The 13,327-nt window shown below is 49.6% G+C and overlaps 2 protein-coding genes across 4 annotated transcripts; one reads left to right on the top strand and one right to left on the bottom strand.

Annotated features, from left to right (window-relative positions):
* Positions 1–646: 646 nt before the first annotated feature.
* PPP1R3E (protein phosphatase 1 regulatory subunit 3E) lies at positions 647–1,733 on the bottom strand. Its single transcript, XM_021695550.1, has 2 exons — positions 1,323–1,733; positions 647–1,069 (listed from the first exon to the last, which is right to left on the bottom strand). The coding sequence occupies exons 1-2, from the start codon at positions 1,731–1,733 to the stop codon at positions 647–649; spliced, it is 834 nt and encodes a 277-aa protein (XP_021551225.1).
* Positions 1,734–6,525: 4,792 nt separating this feature from the next.
* BCL2L2 (BCL2 like 2) lies at positions 6,526–11,442 on the top strand. 3 transcript variants are annotated; one of them, XM_021695599.1, is made up of 4 exons: positions 6,526–6,634; positions 6,929–7,016; positions 7,490–7,929; positions 8,513–11,442. In XM_021695599.1, exons 3-4 carry the CDS (start codon positions 7,498–7,500, stop codon positions 8,660–8,662), a joined length of 582 nt encoding a protein of 193 aa, XP_021551274.1. In that variant the 5' UTR covers positions 6,526–6,634; positions 6,929–7,016; positions 7,490–7,497; the 3' UTR covers positions 8,663–11,442. The 3 variants fall into 3 exon arrangements, with proteins under 3 accessions (XP_021551274.1, XP_044774170.1, XP_044774171.1); XM_044918235.1 differs by having other exon boundaries at positions 6,526–6,655; XM_044918236.1 differs by lacking the exons at positions 6,526–6,634; positions 6,929–7,016 and having other exon boundaries at positions 7,456–7,929.
* Positions 11,443–13,327: the final 1,885 nt, after the last annotated feature.

Raw genomic sequence — 13,327 nt, 5'->3', positions numbered from 1 at the left:
CCCCAGCCAGTCAGGGGAAAATGAAGCCAGGGATCGTCGGGAATGACAAGAGAATCCTGTCATAATGCCAGGGGCTGGGGAGGAACAGCCAAGTTCCTGGGACTTAAGCAAGGCAATTATGGCTGAGTATAAAGCTAGGATGGGAAGGACTGGGGGACTTGAGGAGGCAACGGCGGGTAAGAAGAGGGAATGAGCTGGCAATACAAATTACTCAGTAGGGTGGGCTCCTACTTCAACAAAATACCTCCTCTATCTCAAAGAGGTACCCTAACCTTCAAATGCCTAGGTCTGACGAACCCACTAACTTTCTCCCAGTACTAGCTCACGGTATAGGACATCACCATCAAACCCGTCTTTTGCTTTTTTCTAATCCTTCCAGCGCCCTTTCTGGTTTCCTTTCTTCTATGCCTTGGGTTCCTATCACTCACATCCAACTACTGTTTTTCCACCCGGATCTCCCCGACCTTCGTTCATTCCGCCCACTCCCCACACCCCTTTGATTTTTCCCATTCTCCTCGCCCTCCCCCACTTGACTCTCTTGGACAGCTCCCAGCCAATCTCGGTTTCTCTCATTCCTCCCCGCCAAATCTTCGGGCTCCCCCAGCCCCTGGGTGCCTTTGGTTTTCCCGCCGTCGGCCCAGGCGTCTCAGATAAAGTGGATCCAGCCTTGGGGCTCCGGGGCCCCGCCACTCCCGGGGTGCTCGGGCCCGCGTAGAGCATAGTCACGGCCGCCGTTGTTGTCCCAGAACTCGTGGCCGGTCACGCGGTAGCGCAAGGCGAAAAGCAAGGCGCCCCCAATGGGTGGCGCCGGAAGGCGGAAGGCGAAGCGGTCTGCGCGCGGCGGGGGCGGGGCCGGGCCGGCGTAGGAGGCGGGTGCCTCGCGTTGGCTCCGCCAGCCGTCGGCGCTCCAGCGCACGCTCACGCGCTTCTCGTAGGCCAGGTCAAGCACGCGCGCGCTCCCGGCCACGCCCAGCGGGCCCGCCTCGGCGCGTTCCAGGCAGATGCGCTGCGCCTGCAAGCGGGTGGCGAAGCTAGGCTCGTTGGCCGGCTCCAGGGCGGCGCGCGCCTCCTGGGGGAAGGGGGAGGAGAGGAGAGACGGGGGCGGGGTCAGGGAGAGGCACTGGACCAAGCCGAGGCCAACCCCGGCGGGGGGCAGTCGGAGTGGAGCCCAGCTGAGAGAGTGGCCCCAAAAGGAATGAGCAAGGATAAGTCTAGGGTTGGGGATGGAGATAGGTGTTGCTTGATAAATCCTCTGCCACACGCCCACGGCGGCCGGGTCGGGGAGGTCCCGGGAAAGGGGCGTGCCGCTGCCGCCTGCCTACCTGGAGGCCGCGGGCGCGAGGCTGGCACGGCGCGAAGTGGCGGAGGGCGTCCCTCTGCAGCTGGACTTGCACGTGGCGGGGCACCCGGGGCAGCTCTCCCGGGCGGAAGCGGCGCACCGCGGCCAGCTCCAGCCCAAGCGCGTCGGCGAAACGCACTCTCTTGCGGGTGTCGGGGCTGCGGGGCGCCCGGACCCCGCCGCCTCCGGCGGGCGCAGAAAGGGCCCGGCGACCCCGACTCGGAGCGTGAGCGCGGGATCGGGCCCCAAGGCGCGTCCCGCCCTCGCCTGGCTCCACCTCCGGCTCTTCCTCGAGGCTGGGCCGCTGGCTGCGGTAGTAGGCACGCTCTGTTAGTGCGGCTATGAAGCTCAGGTTGCGGGGAATGTCGGTGCGGGGGGGCCGCTCTCGAGACATGGCACCCCCCGCCCGGGCGGGGCCCGCCCGCAGCGGCGCAGCGTTGCCCTGCTTTCCTCTCGCCCGACCGCCCGGCGTCGGCGCAGAAGCCGCCCCTCGCCGTTGCGTACTCTCCTTGCTGTCACCTCCAGGATTCTCCACCTCCTGTAGCTGTCTCCCCTCCGTGACTACCTTCCCCTCCCCTCCGCTCTGACCGTCAGCTCTCAGGGTTTTAGACCATCATCTCCTGCCTCCTGCAAGCTGTCTGCTCTGAGCGTGCGCTCACCCTCCGGTCCCGGGGCCCTCTCGGCCGGGCCCCCGCCCACAGTCCTCTGACAGGTGGCTCCCCATCTGTCTTAGCAGAGTACCAGGGGGCGGGAATCCACCTTCCGGTCCTGAGTGAGACCACTCAGGCTTTTTGTTTTGTTTTGTTTTTAACGGCTTCAACCTCTCCGTCATGGGAAGAGTTAATGCTTAAGGGAGGATAAAGTCACATTTCCTTTTCTTTCAGAGGATGGTTCAGAATGCCCAGCGTGTGAGTTTCTCTTCAGGGCTCACCATTTTCTTTTCCAAATCCTGGGCTCCAGGTTTTGGAGGGGGGTTGCAGAGGGTGCACAGAAGGAAAGGTCATGAAAACTAGGTAGTGTCTCAAATAGAAGCTGAGATGTGGCCCTCAAAAGGGTGGGTGGTCCATTGGGAAAGAGTTCTGCACTTGATCTTAGCCAAATCTGAACTGAGTTGTGGGAAGACAGCTCTGGTCTCACTTCTGGTAGTATTTTGCAGTGTGGCCTTAAGCATGGCATAACTTCTCTAGACCTCAGTCTTCTCATCTGTGAAAAAGTAGATTAGAGTTCTGATCTCTAACTCCACTGCAAGTCCTTTGAGGGCAGAGGCTGTGTCTGATTCACAGTTTCAGCACATAGTAGGCTCTCAAATTATTGAATGAATGAACACATGACTCTCTTGGAGCTGGGACTGTGGAGTTCTAGTTCCACTGGGAGCTTCCAACAGGGGCACAGAGCTGGCTTTTTTCTCCTTCATTTTGTTCTACATTAGGGGAAAAAAAAGTGAAGTATTTTGTGTAGTTTTTTTTTTCTTCCTAAATCCCCTACTGATTTTGTATAACACTTACAATGTACTAGGTACACTTGTAAGAATATTACAAATATTAACTCCTATAAATAGCCATCAAAAGAGTAGGAAGTACTAGTATGCCTATTTTACAGATGAGAAATTTGAGAGAGGGGCTAGGAGTCTTGCCCAGGGTCACAGAGGCAATGATTGAGGAGCTGGGATTAGAACATCAGCAGTCCAGCGCTAGAGCCCACTCTTACACACTTGGTTATGTAAGATTAAAACGTTTAGTAGTAATAGTTAACATCTTCAGAGTATTGTAATGAGGAATCTTTTTTTTTTAAAGATTTTATTTATTTATTTGACAGAGAGAGACAAAGCGAGAGAAGGAACACAAGCAGGGGGAGTGGGAGAGGGAGAAGCAGGCTTCCCGCTGAGCAGGGAGCCCGATGTGGGGCTCGATCCCAGAACCCTGGGATCATGACCTGAGCCGAAGGCAGACGCTTAACGACTGAGCCACCCAGGTACCCCTGTAATCTCTAAATTTAAAACAGCACAATAGTTTAGCTGTAAAATCACAAGTTGGACTAAGTTGGAAATAAACAGTGAGACACATACTATCTTATTATACAAGTCATTCTTGTTTGCATTTTAACTCCGAATTAACCTTAGCAATGCTATTTAGCCAGGACTCATTTTTATTTTTTATTTTTATTTTTTAAAGATTTTATTTATTTATCTGACAGAGAGAGACACAGCGAGAGAGGGAACACAAGCAGGGGGAGTGGGAGAGGGAGAAGCAGGCCTCCCGCCGAGCAGGGAACCCGATGCGGGGCTCGATCCCAGGACCCTGAGATCATGACCGGAGCTGAAGGCAGACGCTTAACAACTGAGCCACCCGGCGCCCCTAGGAATCATTTTTAAAGTGATACTGAGTTTTCTGATTTTATACATGTATATATAATCCATGGACGTACTCTTTTCCTATTTTAGGGTGTAAAATAATGTTACTAATTTGTGTTACAGTCAAGCATTTTAAAACTATCTTCAGGCGCCTGGGTGGCTCAATCGGTTAAGCGACTGCCTTCGGCTCAGGTCATGATCCCAGGGTCCTGGGATCGAGCCCCGCATCGGGCTCCCTACTCTGCATGGAGCCTGCTTCTCCCTCTCCCACTCCCCCTGCTTGTGTTCCCTCTCTCGCTGTGTCTCTCTCTGTCAAATAAATAAATAAAATCTTTAAAAAAAAAAAAAAACTATCTTCCTTGCTCTTGTAAAATATATCATTGAGGGGCGTCTGGGTGGCTCAGTTGGTTAAGCATCTGCCTTTGGCTCAGGTCATGGTCCCAGGGTCCTGGGATCCAGCCCCACATCAGACTCCCTGCTCAGCAAGGAGTCTTCTTCTCCCTCTGTCCCTCCCCAGCTCGTGCTCTCTATCTCTCTCTCAAATAAATAAAATCTTTAATATATATATATTTCAATTGAAATAAATATTTATATATATATAATTGAAGTAATAGATAAGGTTCAAAGTGGGCCTATATGGCCTGAGGTTTTCTGATAAAAACAAGTGTGCTTTGTCTATAGTTTGAACTGCCATTCCTTGGCTCCATGAGAAGATCCTTGAGGTACACAGCTTTGGACCAGGTATAATTTGTGTTGGTCTAGCAGCTCTATTCTGGCTGCTCAGACTGACATTGAACCTTTATTCCAAATCAATGTTTGTTTCTTTTCTTTTTCTTTTCTCTCTTTTTAGTTCAGTCTTTGTTTCTTAAATAGCCACTATAGTTACCTTCAATCATTGGAGTGGGCCTGCTCAATAACTGGCCAGGGGAGTTGAATGATTTGTTCAATCAACATTAGGCCTGAAGGACATAACAGTGAATAAAATTCTGTTCCTGCTCTCCCAGGGTTTATAAATAAATGGGAGGGCAGACAGAAATATATTTGGATTCTGAGACCTAAAAGTGTTGTTATTTCAAGTAAGTGTCTTAGAAGAAATCAGGATTGCAAGTGAAGGATTGGACTAGGTTATTCTCTGAAGAAGAAGGCAGCCTTGCTGGTGGCAGCTGTAATGATCATCCCAAGAGCAAAGAAGTAAGGAGGATGGTTGAAAGGATACAGTCATAAATATGTGGAATCTGCTGTGCATTCAGAATGGAGGGGATAACTGAGTTTGGACTTGTCAGTGGTATGATAACATAGATTACCTGAAGCAGAGAGATGAACTTATAACGATGCACTTAAAGTTAAGACAAACTTTACAGTCAGACAAAATTGAGTACCAGTTTCTAAGTATGGCTTCGGGTAAGTAACCTCTCCAAGCCTCACTCTCTTCCTCTATAGAATGAGAATAAAGCAGCATAGGGATTGGTGTGAGGATAAATATCATGCATGTAAAGAAAGCACCTAGTGCCCAATAAGTCCTTAAAATGTATTAGTTGTTACTATTACTGTTACAGAAACGACCTTTCTTCTCCAGAGACTGTAGGGGCAGTTAGGAATATCAAGGCTTGGACTGGATGTGGAAGCAAAGGGAACCAGCAGGAAAGGAAAACTGGGGGGCGCCTGGGTGGCTCAGTCATTGAGTGTCTGCCTTCAGCTGGGGTCATGATCCCAGAGTCCTGGGATCGAGCCCCGCGTCAGGCTCCCTGCTCCGTGGGAAGCCTGCTTCTCCCTCTCCCATTCCCCTTGCTTGTGTTCCCTCTCTCGCTGTGTCTCTCTTTGTTAAAGAAAGAAATAAAATTTAAAAAAAACAAAAAAGGAAAGGAAAATTCGGTTGCCTCTTTCTATCCTTTGGCTGGAGGTCCCTCCGAATAGAGCCAAAGGAAGTGTCAGGGCAAGAGCCAGTGAGGCCCAGTCAGAATGCCTGAGAGAGCCCTCCTGAGGATCACCTGTGGTCGCATTGCTTCACATCCTGTGAACCGCCCTGTGTAAATATACTGCCGTGCATAAATAATAGGCATACATATATGTATGTGTCTGTACACACACACACACACACACATACACACACGTATATAAAAAATCTGTAAGGGTAAACATCGACCTTGACATTGGCAACCTCCAGAAAGGGAGGTGGAATTGGGCAAGGAGTGGGAGGAGGGAGATTGAGGACTTGTATTTTTTTCCCCTTAGATCTCTATATTGTTTGAACTTGTCATAAGGAGAATAAGTTCATGTGTTGAGTGAAAAGAATTAAAAAGGAAACCAATGTGATTATCAAAAAAATGAAAGAAGGTAAAGAAAAGTTACCTGCAGAAATTACTTGCGATCTAAGTCTTGATGCCCGGCTAAAGCCCCAGCCCACAAAGAGACTATTGGGTTAAAGGTCCTGGAGAAAAAGAGGGAGTAAAATGTTCAGTGTCTGTGTCGTGTCTGCCAGTCCCACGGGGCGAGGCACCTGGCAGGCAGTTCCCACTGCAATGGGAACTGCTCCTCCAATGCAGGCATCCACTCCAGGGCTGGAAAAATTCAACAAGTGCATGGAACATCAGAGACCTTCTGGAAATGGTGAATTTGCTCCGAGGTTTCCTGAGGCCTAGCCGGCTTCTCTGGGCAGCCTTCAGGCTCAGGAGCCCAGCCTGGCCTTCTGTGTTCTCTCGGGCTCGCTCTTCTTGGCTTCCAGCGGCCCTCTCTCTTCCGGAGTTGTGGCCCTTCCCAAGCTTGCTTCCCAGCCCCGCCCCTCTCTCTGGACGCATCTCTGGGCCCCATCATCACCCGGCGCCAGGCCCTCCCTCCCGCCCCCCACCCTTTCTCCTCCCTCCTTCCTTCCTTCCCTTCCTCCCTCTCTCCCTCCCTCCCAGCTCCTGCACCAGGAAACGGCCCGGATCCTGGCAGCGGCCTGACCCGTGAGATCCCTAACCTGGCAGGCAGGCGGGGTTGGAGACTTGCTGAGGGTGGGGGTGAAGGAGGAGTTGGGCTCTTGGACTGCACTGGGGGGGAGCCGGGAGTAGAGATGGTGTCGGCAGGAAGCCCTTGGCCCTGGGTTTCCCGGGAGGACAGTCATTAAACATGGATTCGGCCACACAGCTGGTAGTTGGGGGCAGGGGCCGGTCCGGGGAGCTGCAACCCCAGCCTTCTCAGTCCAGACCCTGATCCCTGGCCTTCCCCGCCTAGCTCTGCTCTCCCCCTCCCCTTCCCAGGGCTCCACGCTGGCCAGGAGGATGAAAGGCCCCAGCTGGGGGCTCCTTGCCACCAGTGCTGGGTCCTAAGAGCTGCCATCCAGGCTGGGTGAGTGTCCCCTTCCTTTTCTGTTCTGGGCAGCCCTTTGCTTCTCTCACCTTTCCCTTCAGCCCCTGTCTCCTCCCCCCATCTTGTGCCTCTGCCAGCATCTTTACATCTTCCCTCTGGGGAGGTACTAAGCCCCTTCCTTTAGTCAAAAAGCTGTGTACTGTGGAAAGGGGGGTTGTAGGGGGTGTTAAAGAGCTTGTATTCTGTTATGGAAAGAATCTAAAGTATTTTAAAAATAAAATTTACTTGTTATGCATTTAGTGTGGCATATTACGAATTTAATGGCCAGCCCCTCATGCCCTGGGCCTCTCACCTTGACTTAATTCCCGTGTTCTTGTCCCTCCCTGCCCAGTGGTCTCTGAGCATTTCCTCCCACCTCTCTCCCTGTTTCACTGGGTTGGCCAAGCCTGAAGTACCCCTTCTGGCTCTCTGACCATATATTCATGCCAGTCTTTCATCCTTGACTCTTACAGCCGCCCGGATGGCGACCCCAGCCTCAGCCCCAGACACACGGGCTCTAGTGGCAGACTTTGTAGGCTATAAGCTGAGGCAGAAGGGTTATGTTTGTGGAGCTGGCCCTGGGGAGGGCCCAGCAGCTGACCCACTGCACCAAGCCATGCGGGCAGCTGGAGATGAGTTTGAGACCCGCTTCCGGCGCACCTTCTCTGATTTGGCAGCCCAGCTGCATGTGACCCCAGGCTCAGCCCAGCAACGCTTCACCCAGGTCTCTGATGAACTCTTCCAAGGGGGCCCCAACTGGGGCCGCCTTGTGGCCTTCTTTGTCTTTGGAGCCGCACTGTGTGCTGAGAGTGTCAACAAAGAGATGGAGCCACTTGTGGGACAAGTGCAAGAGTGGATGGTGGCCTACCTGGAGACACGGCTGGCCGACTGGATCCACAGCAGTGGGGGCTGGGTAAGGAGCTTCTCAATTGCTGCTCTGCACATCCCTCTGCAAAGCTCGTCTCCAGAGGGAAGTTGGGGGCTCTGGCTGGAGGCTGGGGGCTGAGTCTCCCTATTTGGGTGGAATCAGATGCCCTCACTCTGGGTGTCACGCTGGACTCTGCACTCCAGGGCTGCCATGCAGTCATCACTGGATGGGCTCATGGTCCAAAGCAGAGGACAGAATACACAGTGCCTGCAGGGAAATGGCATCCAGCTGTCGGGAACTTTTTACACCAGAGTAGGTGACATGGGCGGGGGGTGTCAGTGATGGGTGGTGGTCAGGAAAGCCTTGGCAAAGGATGCCAGTTCTGAGCAAAAATTTTGGCCAGGGAGAGGCTGGGATTCACTTGAGGCAGAGAGGGCAAATGAGCCAGGCGCTCATGGGGGATGATGGGGGCTTGCAGCCAGTAGAGCTTTGGCTGGAGAGGAGCTGGGTATGGGGTAGTGCTTGCAGTGGATGGAACTGGAACTCTTCCTCTCCTCTTTCCTCCACTCTTTCCTCTCCTGATATCCCTTTCTCCTTCTTTCTCTCCTACTTCCCTTCTCTCCCACAGGCGGAGTTCACAGCTCTATACGGGGACGGGGCCCTGGAGGAGGCACGGCGTCTGCGGGAGGGGAACTGGGCCTCAGTGAGGACAGTGCTGACAGGGGCCGTGGCACTGGGGGCCCTGGTAACTGTAGGGGCCTTTTTTGCTAGCAAGTGAGAAAATCCAGGGCCAGGTGGGGCTAGGTGTGGCTGGGGGACAGGAGAGCAGGAACAGAACAAGAGAAATGCCCTTGGAAGAAGTGGGGTGAATGGATGGGCATGGAACGGGGATGGGAAGGGGCAGGGTACTGTGTGAAGGAGCTGTGTGTGCCAGGCAGGCAGTTGGAAGGATGAGCTGGAGACATTAGGGAATGTATTTGGAAAGTATTTGGGGGCCAGGAGATGAAGTCATTCCAGGGTTGGGAGGAGGTGGGAGAGGTCATGTCTATAGGTGTAGGCACACAAAACTATACCTAGAGCTTAATTTATAGCCCTGAGGGAGGTTGACTTGCATAAGGGGTTGTGTCTCCTTTGGATGAGTGAGATTTGGGGAAAACATAGAAGGCACAACCCTTTGAAATGGAAGCTTGAGGTTCTCGGGTGATAGGGAGAGGTGGCTGTGATGGTGGGCTGCTTGGACACGCGTGTGCATGTGCACGCATGCTCGTGTGCATGCTGGGCTGCTTGTCCAACCTGCTGGTGGCCGTATTCAAGGAGAAAACCTCCCTGTTGGACTGGCAAGAACAAGGGCCAGTTCTCTGCCCCTCCTCCCAACCCTCTCCTCCCCCCTCTCCTTGTCCTGATGCCTCAAGGCTGTGAGAGAAACACTGTATCCAGAAGAGGGCTTTGGGCACTTTGGGCAGAAAGTCATTAGCAGGGCTTTGGAGAGAAGAGAAGTTCTGTAGCTGGCCTTGTTGCTTCACCATCCCCATTCCTTGTGCATCATACTTGCTGCTGCCTCCTGGGCTCTGAACAAAAACAGGGCTGCGGAGGCTGCAGCGGGCGGGTGGTGGGGAGGGGCTGGACCTACGTGCCACCCTCCTCTCCCACTGGGGCACACTGGTGCCTAAAGTGTTCCCTGTCTCTGGGACCTTCTGTACCCAAACTTAAACTCTAAATTGGGACTCTGATTTTCCTTTGGAGTGTGTGGAGGTAAATGTTGATCTAGAGTACAGTCTGGGTCCTGCACTGTGTCTCAGTGAGACTGCTGATGCCTTGAGAGGAACATTCCAGCTCTGAACCCCATGGGTGTGAGGGTGACCTGTACTCCGTGACTGGCCTATTCCATGTAGTGGGCTTTGGTGCTGCTTTATCGAGGGCCAGGTGTATGGGTTCTAGAGTACCTACCATGACCTAGAAGCATTTATATTTTCTTTGAAGCCACGCTGTTTGCATGGGTGTTACTTGTCTGTACCTCAGAGTCTGAGGACATTAACTTTAGAGCTCACAGTCCTCTAGAACAGATTCAGATTATAGCTTTTTCTTTTGAGAGAGAAATGATTTCACTCCAGATGCATGTCCTGAGCCAGACCTCACTGCTGCACTTCCCAAGGTGCTCAAGTTGCTGCTCTCCAATGCTGACTTCAGACACAGTGCTCTAGAACCCTGCCCTTGATCCTGAGCACTGATCAGCTTAGCTAGACCATGGTTGACTCTTCTTGGAGATTTTCATTTGGTCCCAGAATGTGGCAACATAGTTGTACTCACAAGAATGTGGGACCAAAATTGGCCTCAGGTGTTTAGCCCAGACTTTTGCTTTTGAGAGAGGGCTGCACTTTTTAATGGTATTTATAGGGGAGGTGGTAGACTGCATGTGCCACTTGGTCTGTTGTGAGTATGCTGATACCAGAAACTCAGAGCTGGTCTGTGGCAAGAAGTTGGGGCTGGGGGTCTCTGACTCGCTCAGGACAAACTAGACCAGTGGTTTTCAGACTGCTTGGCAGAGCCCTGAAGTTTCCTAGGGCTTGCCTCAGGAGTCCTTGGGGAGGTGAAGAGGGGGTGCTAAGCAGGCTGGGCTACACATCCTTAAACAGAATAGCTCCCCTTGTAGCTGTCTTACATATCGGGGTTCAGGGTAAGATTTTATTTGCATTAAGGGGTTTGCTGCTGAAAAGAAAAAAACAAATGTTGGAAAAACCACTGACTAGACCATCAGCTCCTCCAGGTTTGGGGCAGACTCTTCACACCCCCCTTCTACCACAGGACGCCTATCCCTGTTAGCTCTCCTGGGGGCCTTTAGCAAACCGGAGCAGCAGGGACCATGGTCAGGTAACCGAAATGCTCTGCTCTGAGGCCTTCACACCTGGGTGGAAGGAGAGGTTGTTTTCTGAAAGGGGAAAGGGCTTGGATTCCCAGAAGCATAGCTTGCTTGGGACCATAGTGGGCAGTTTTGATCTGTCCTGTCCTTTTTAGCTTGAGGGGCAATGGAAACCCCAGAGACTCTTCTGTCAGGGAAAACTAGAGACTCTTCTAGAGCCATATAGTTCCTTGGGATTAGCTCTTGGCCAGGAAGGCTGAGTATGGCTCCCAATTTTTAAATCTATTTCATTTTTTTTTAAAATAAGGGAAATAAATCTAATTGCCATTTTTCAGAGATTAAATACGTGGAGAGGGCGTTTCTCGCTTTCCAGAGCCCAAAGGGACAAATAGGGACTTTGCTTAGGCCAAGGAAGGAGCAGAAGTAGGGCAACTAGGTCCTGCAATTATTAATCCCACTCCCCACTTGTTCTAGGGTATATACTATTTTACTTTTTTAAATCATAAAATGGCGGGAGAACAGATTTGGTTAGTTTAGAAGAAAAGAAAAAGCTCTATAAATATAAATATATATTCCTGTATTTTTATTTAATAATTTATAAATACCAAGTTCATTTGACTTTTATTTTTGTGTAATATGTAATGGTCATATTAAAAAAAATAAATAAAGCCCAGAAGTTTAATGAGAAGGACTGAGCAGGGTTTGTGACTTCTACGCTCTGTAGCCTGGTGTCAGGACATTTCTTGATCTAATCATCTCTTCATGACCTTGGTAAGGGCAAGAATTAGGGTAACAGGGATTTCGGAAAGTGTTGAGACAAAAAAGAAAAGAAAAGAAAATCAGAGTTGCTCCTCCGTCTTCCAACCCCTGCCAAATGCCCAAAGCCAAGAGCTCCATCTGTGCCAACCCAAATCTTAAGAGGGTGTGTGTCTATAGTACTTTGGGATGGCTACAAATGAAAAACAAACCAAAACAAAGAAAACTTACCCCAAATCTTTATGTGATGGTAATCAAGTCCCCAGTTGTGGTTCAGCCTCCAATGATAATGAGCATTTCTCCCCAGTACCCTGCTGCCAACTTCTGGCAAAAATGGAGTCCCTGCTTTCTTTCCTGGCCCCCTGAGATACTTGGTTTCAGCCATTTTAATGCAAACAGCTAAAGTGGATGGAATCTACAGGAATTATTCAGCCCATCCCTCTGTACTTCTAGTCTAGGACCACGTCAAAATAATGTCTGACAGAAATAGTGATTGTAATTTCAAATTATAAGCAGGAATTTCTAGTCTTTATATAAACCAGTGCAATTAAATTGCATTTGGATTTATGTGTCAAATTGTACTTAGAAATATACTGCTCAGAGGAGAGTTTCCATTCTCTCTCTATAGAAAATCCAACAGGGCAAGCCATATTAAAATCTGAGAGTGGCTTGGTGAACATGGCATTAGGGAAAAGAGAATTAGATGCTCTTAATAGTTAATGTTGTCAGGCTATGAGAGCATTTATCTCCACTGCAGTGTGACTGAATTAATGATTGATTGATTTGTATTTGACTAGTTCCTTCCAAAAAGCATTTGCAACATCTTACTATAATACACAAAAGACAAAGCAATAGGAAAATACGGATTTTTAAAGTAGAGGTAAAGGGTAAATTGAAATATTACAATAGGATGGCAGCACAGGGAAAATTAATGTACAGAAAAGCATTCTATAGGTAATATTTCCGAATGCTAAAGCTAAGCTATGAATTCGGCCTTGAGCTTTCTTGGCAGCTAAGGCAAATTGGAAAACACAACAAGATTCACATTTCTGTTAGGATTTAGAAAAGCCTATCAATTCCTTAAGATGGGCAAAAACTTCTGTAGCTCTTCTGAGATAACATAGAGGATATCACCCTCTGTAACACCTGACAGTAAATATGATGCTGAGTTTTGCACCAGTATTTCTCATAGAAACACCAAATGGGGATTCAGTAGGTCCTAAGCTTGTTTTATCAGGCTCATCACAATTTAGCCCAAAGATACCCTATGATGCTTTAATATAGGGCTAAATTTCAGACTATCTAAATAGATAGATGGATTATCCTTCAGACATTTCTTCATGAATGTCATTTCTCCAGATGGTACTTTTGATAAAAGTTGGGCAACATTTAGTTACAGTTTCTAGCAAGTAGATGGATTATAGACATTCTGTGTTTTTTCTTAAGAGCAGATCCTTTGAAAACCTTAAAAGCTGCCTTAAATGTGGATATAGGTGTGACATAAATAAACTAAGAATATTTTAAAAATCAATGAGAAAATGTAATATAATGGAAATCTATGTAGTTCTTTACTGATTCAATCATTCATTCATACAGCAAATATTCAAGCCTCTTCTGTGTGCTAAGCACAGTTCTAGGCACTGAGATAGAGAAGGAAGTGCACAGACACAAATTTCTGCCTTCACATTAATTACATTCTAATAAGGGAAACAAACAAAAACTAAATAAGTTCATCTCGAAATATTCATTAACATGACATTTCATGTTACGAGGTGGTAAATGCTATGAAGAAAAATAATTCATTAGTATGGAATTGGGAAGATGTTAGTA

The sequence above is a fragment of the Neomonachus schauinslandi genome, chromosome 9 (genome assembly GCF_002201575.2).
Source record: "Neomonachus schauinslandi chromosome 9, ASM220157v2, whole genome shotgun sequence".
In the NCBI taxonomy this organism is placed as follows: Eukaryota; Metazoa; Chordata; class Mammalia; order Carnivora; family Phocidae; genus Neomonachus; species Neomonachus schauinslandi.
Note: the sequence above shows the minus strand (reverse complement) of the source record. Positions and strands in the feature narration are given on the sequence as shown.

Bases quoted from the DNA above. Each gene is read 5' to 3' on its own strand.
- PPP1R3E (XM_021695550.1), bottom strand. From the start codon at position 1,733: ATGTCTCGAGAGCGGCCCCCCCGCACCGACATTCCCCGCAACCTGAGC. The intron at 1,070-1,322 runs GTAGGCAGGCGG...CCCTTCCCCCAG, and splicing joins CTCGCGCCCGCGGCCTCCAG to GAGGCGCGCGCCGCCCTGGA.
- BCL2L2 (XM_021695599.1), top strand. From the start codon at position 7,498: ATGGCGACCCCAGCCTCAGCCCCAGACACACGGGCTCTAGTGGCAGAC. The intron at 7,930-8,512 runs GTAAGGAGCTTC...TCTCTCCCACAG, and splicing joins TCCACAGCAGTGGGGGCTGG to GCGGAGTTCACAGCTCTATA.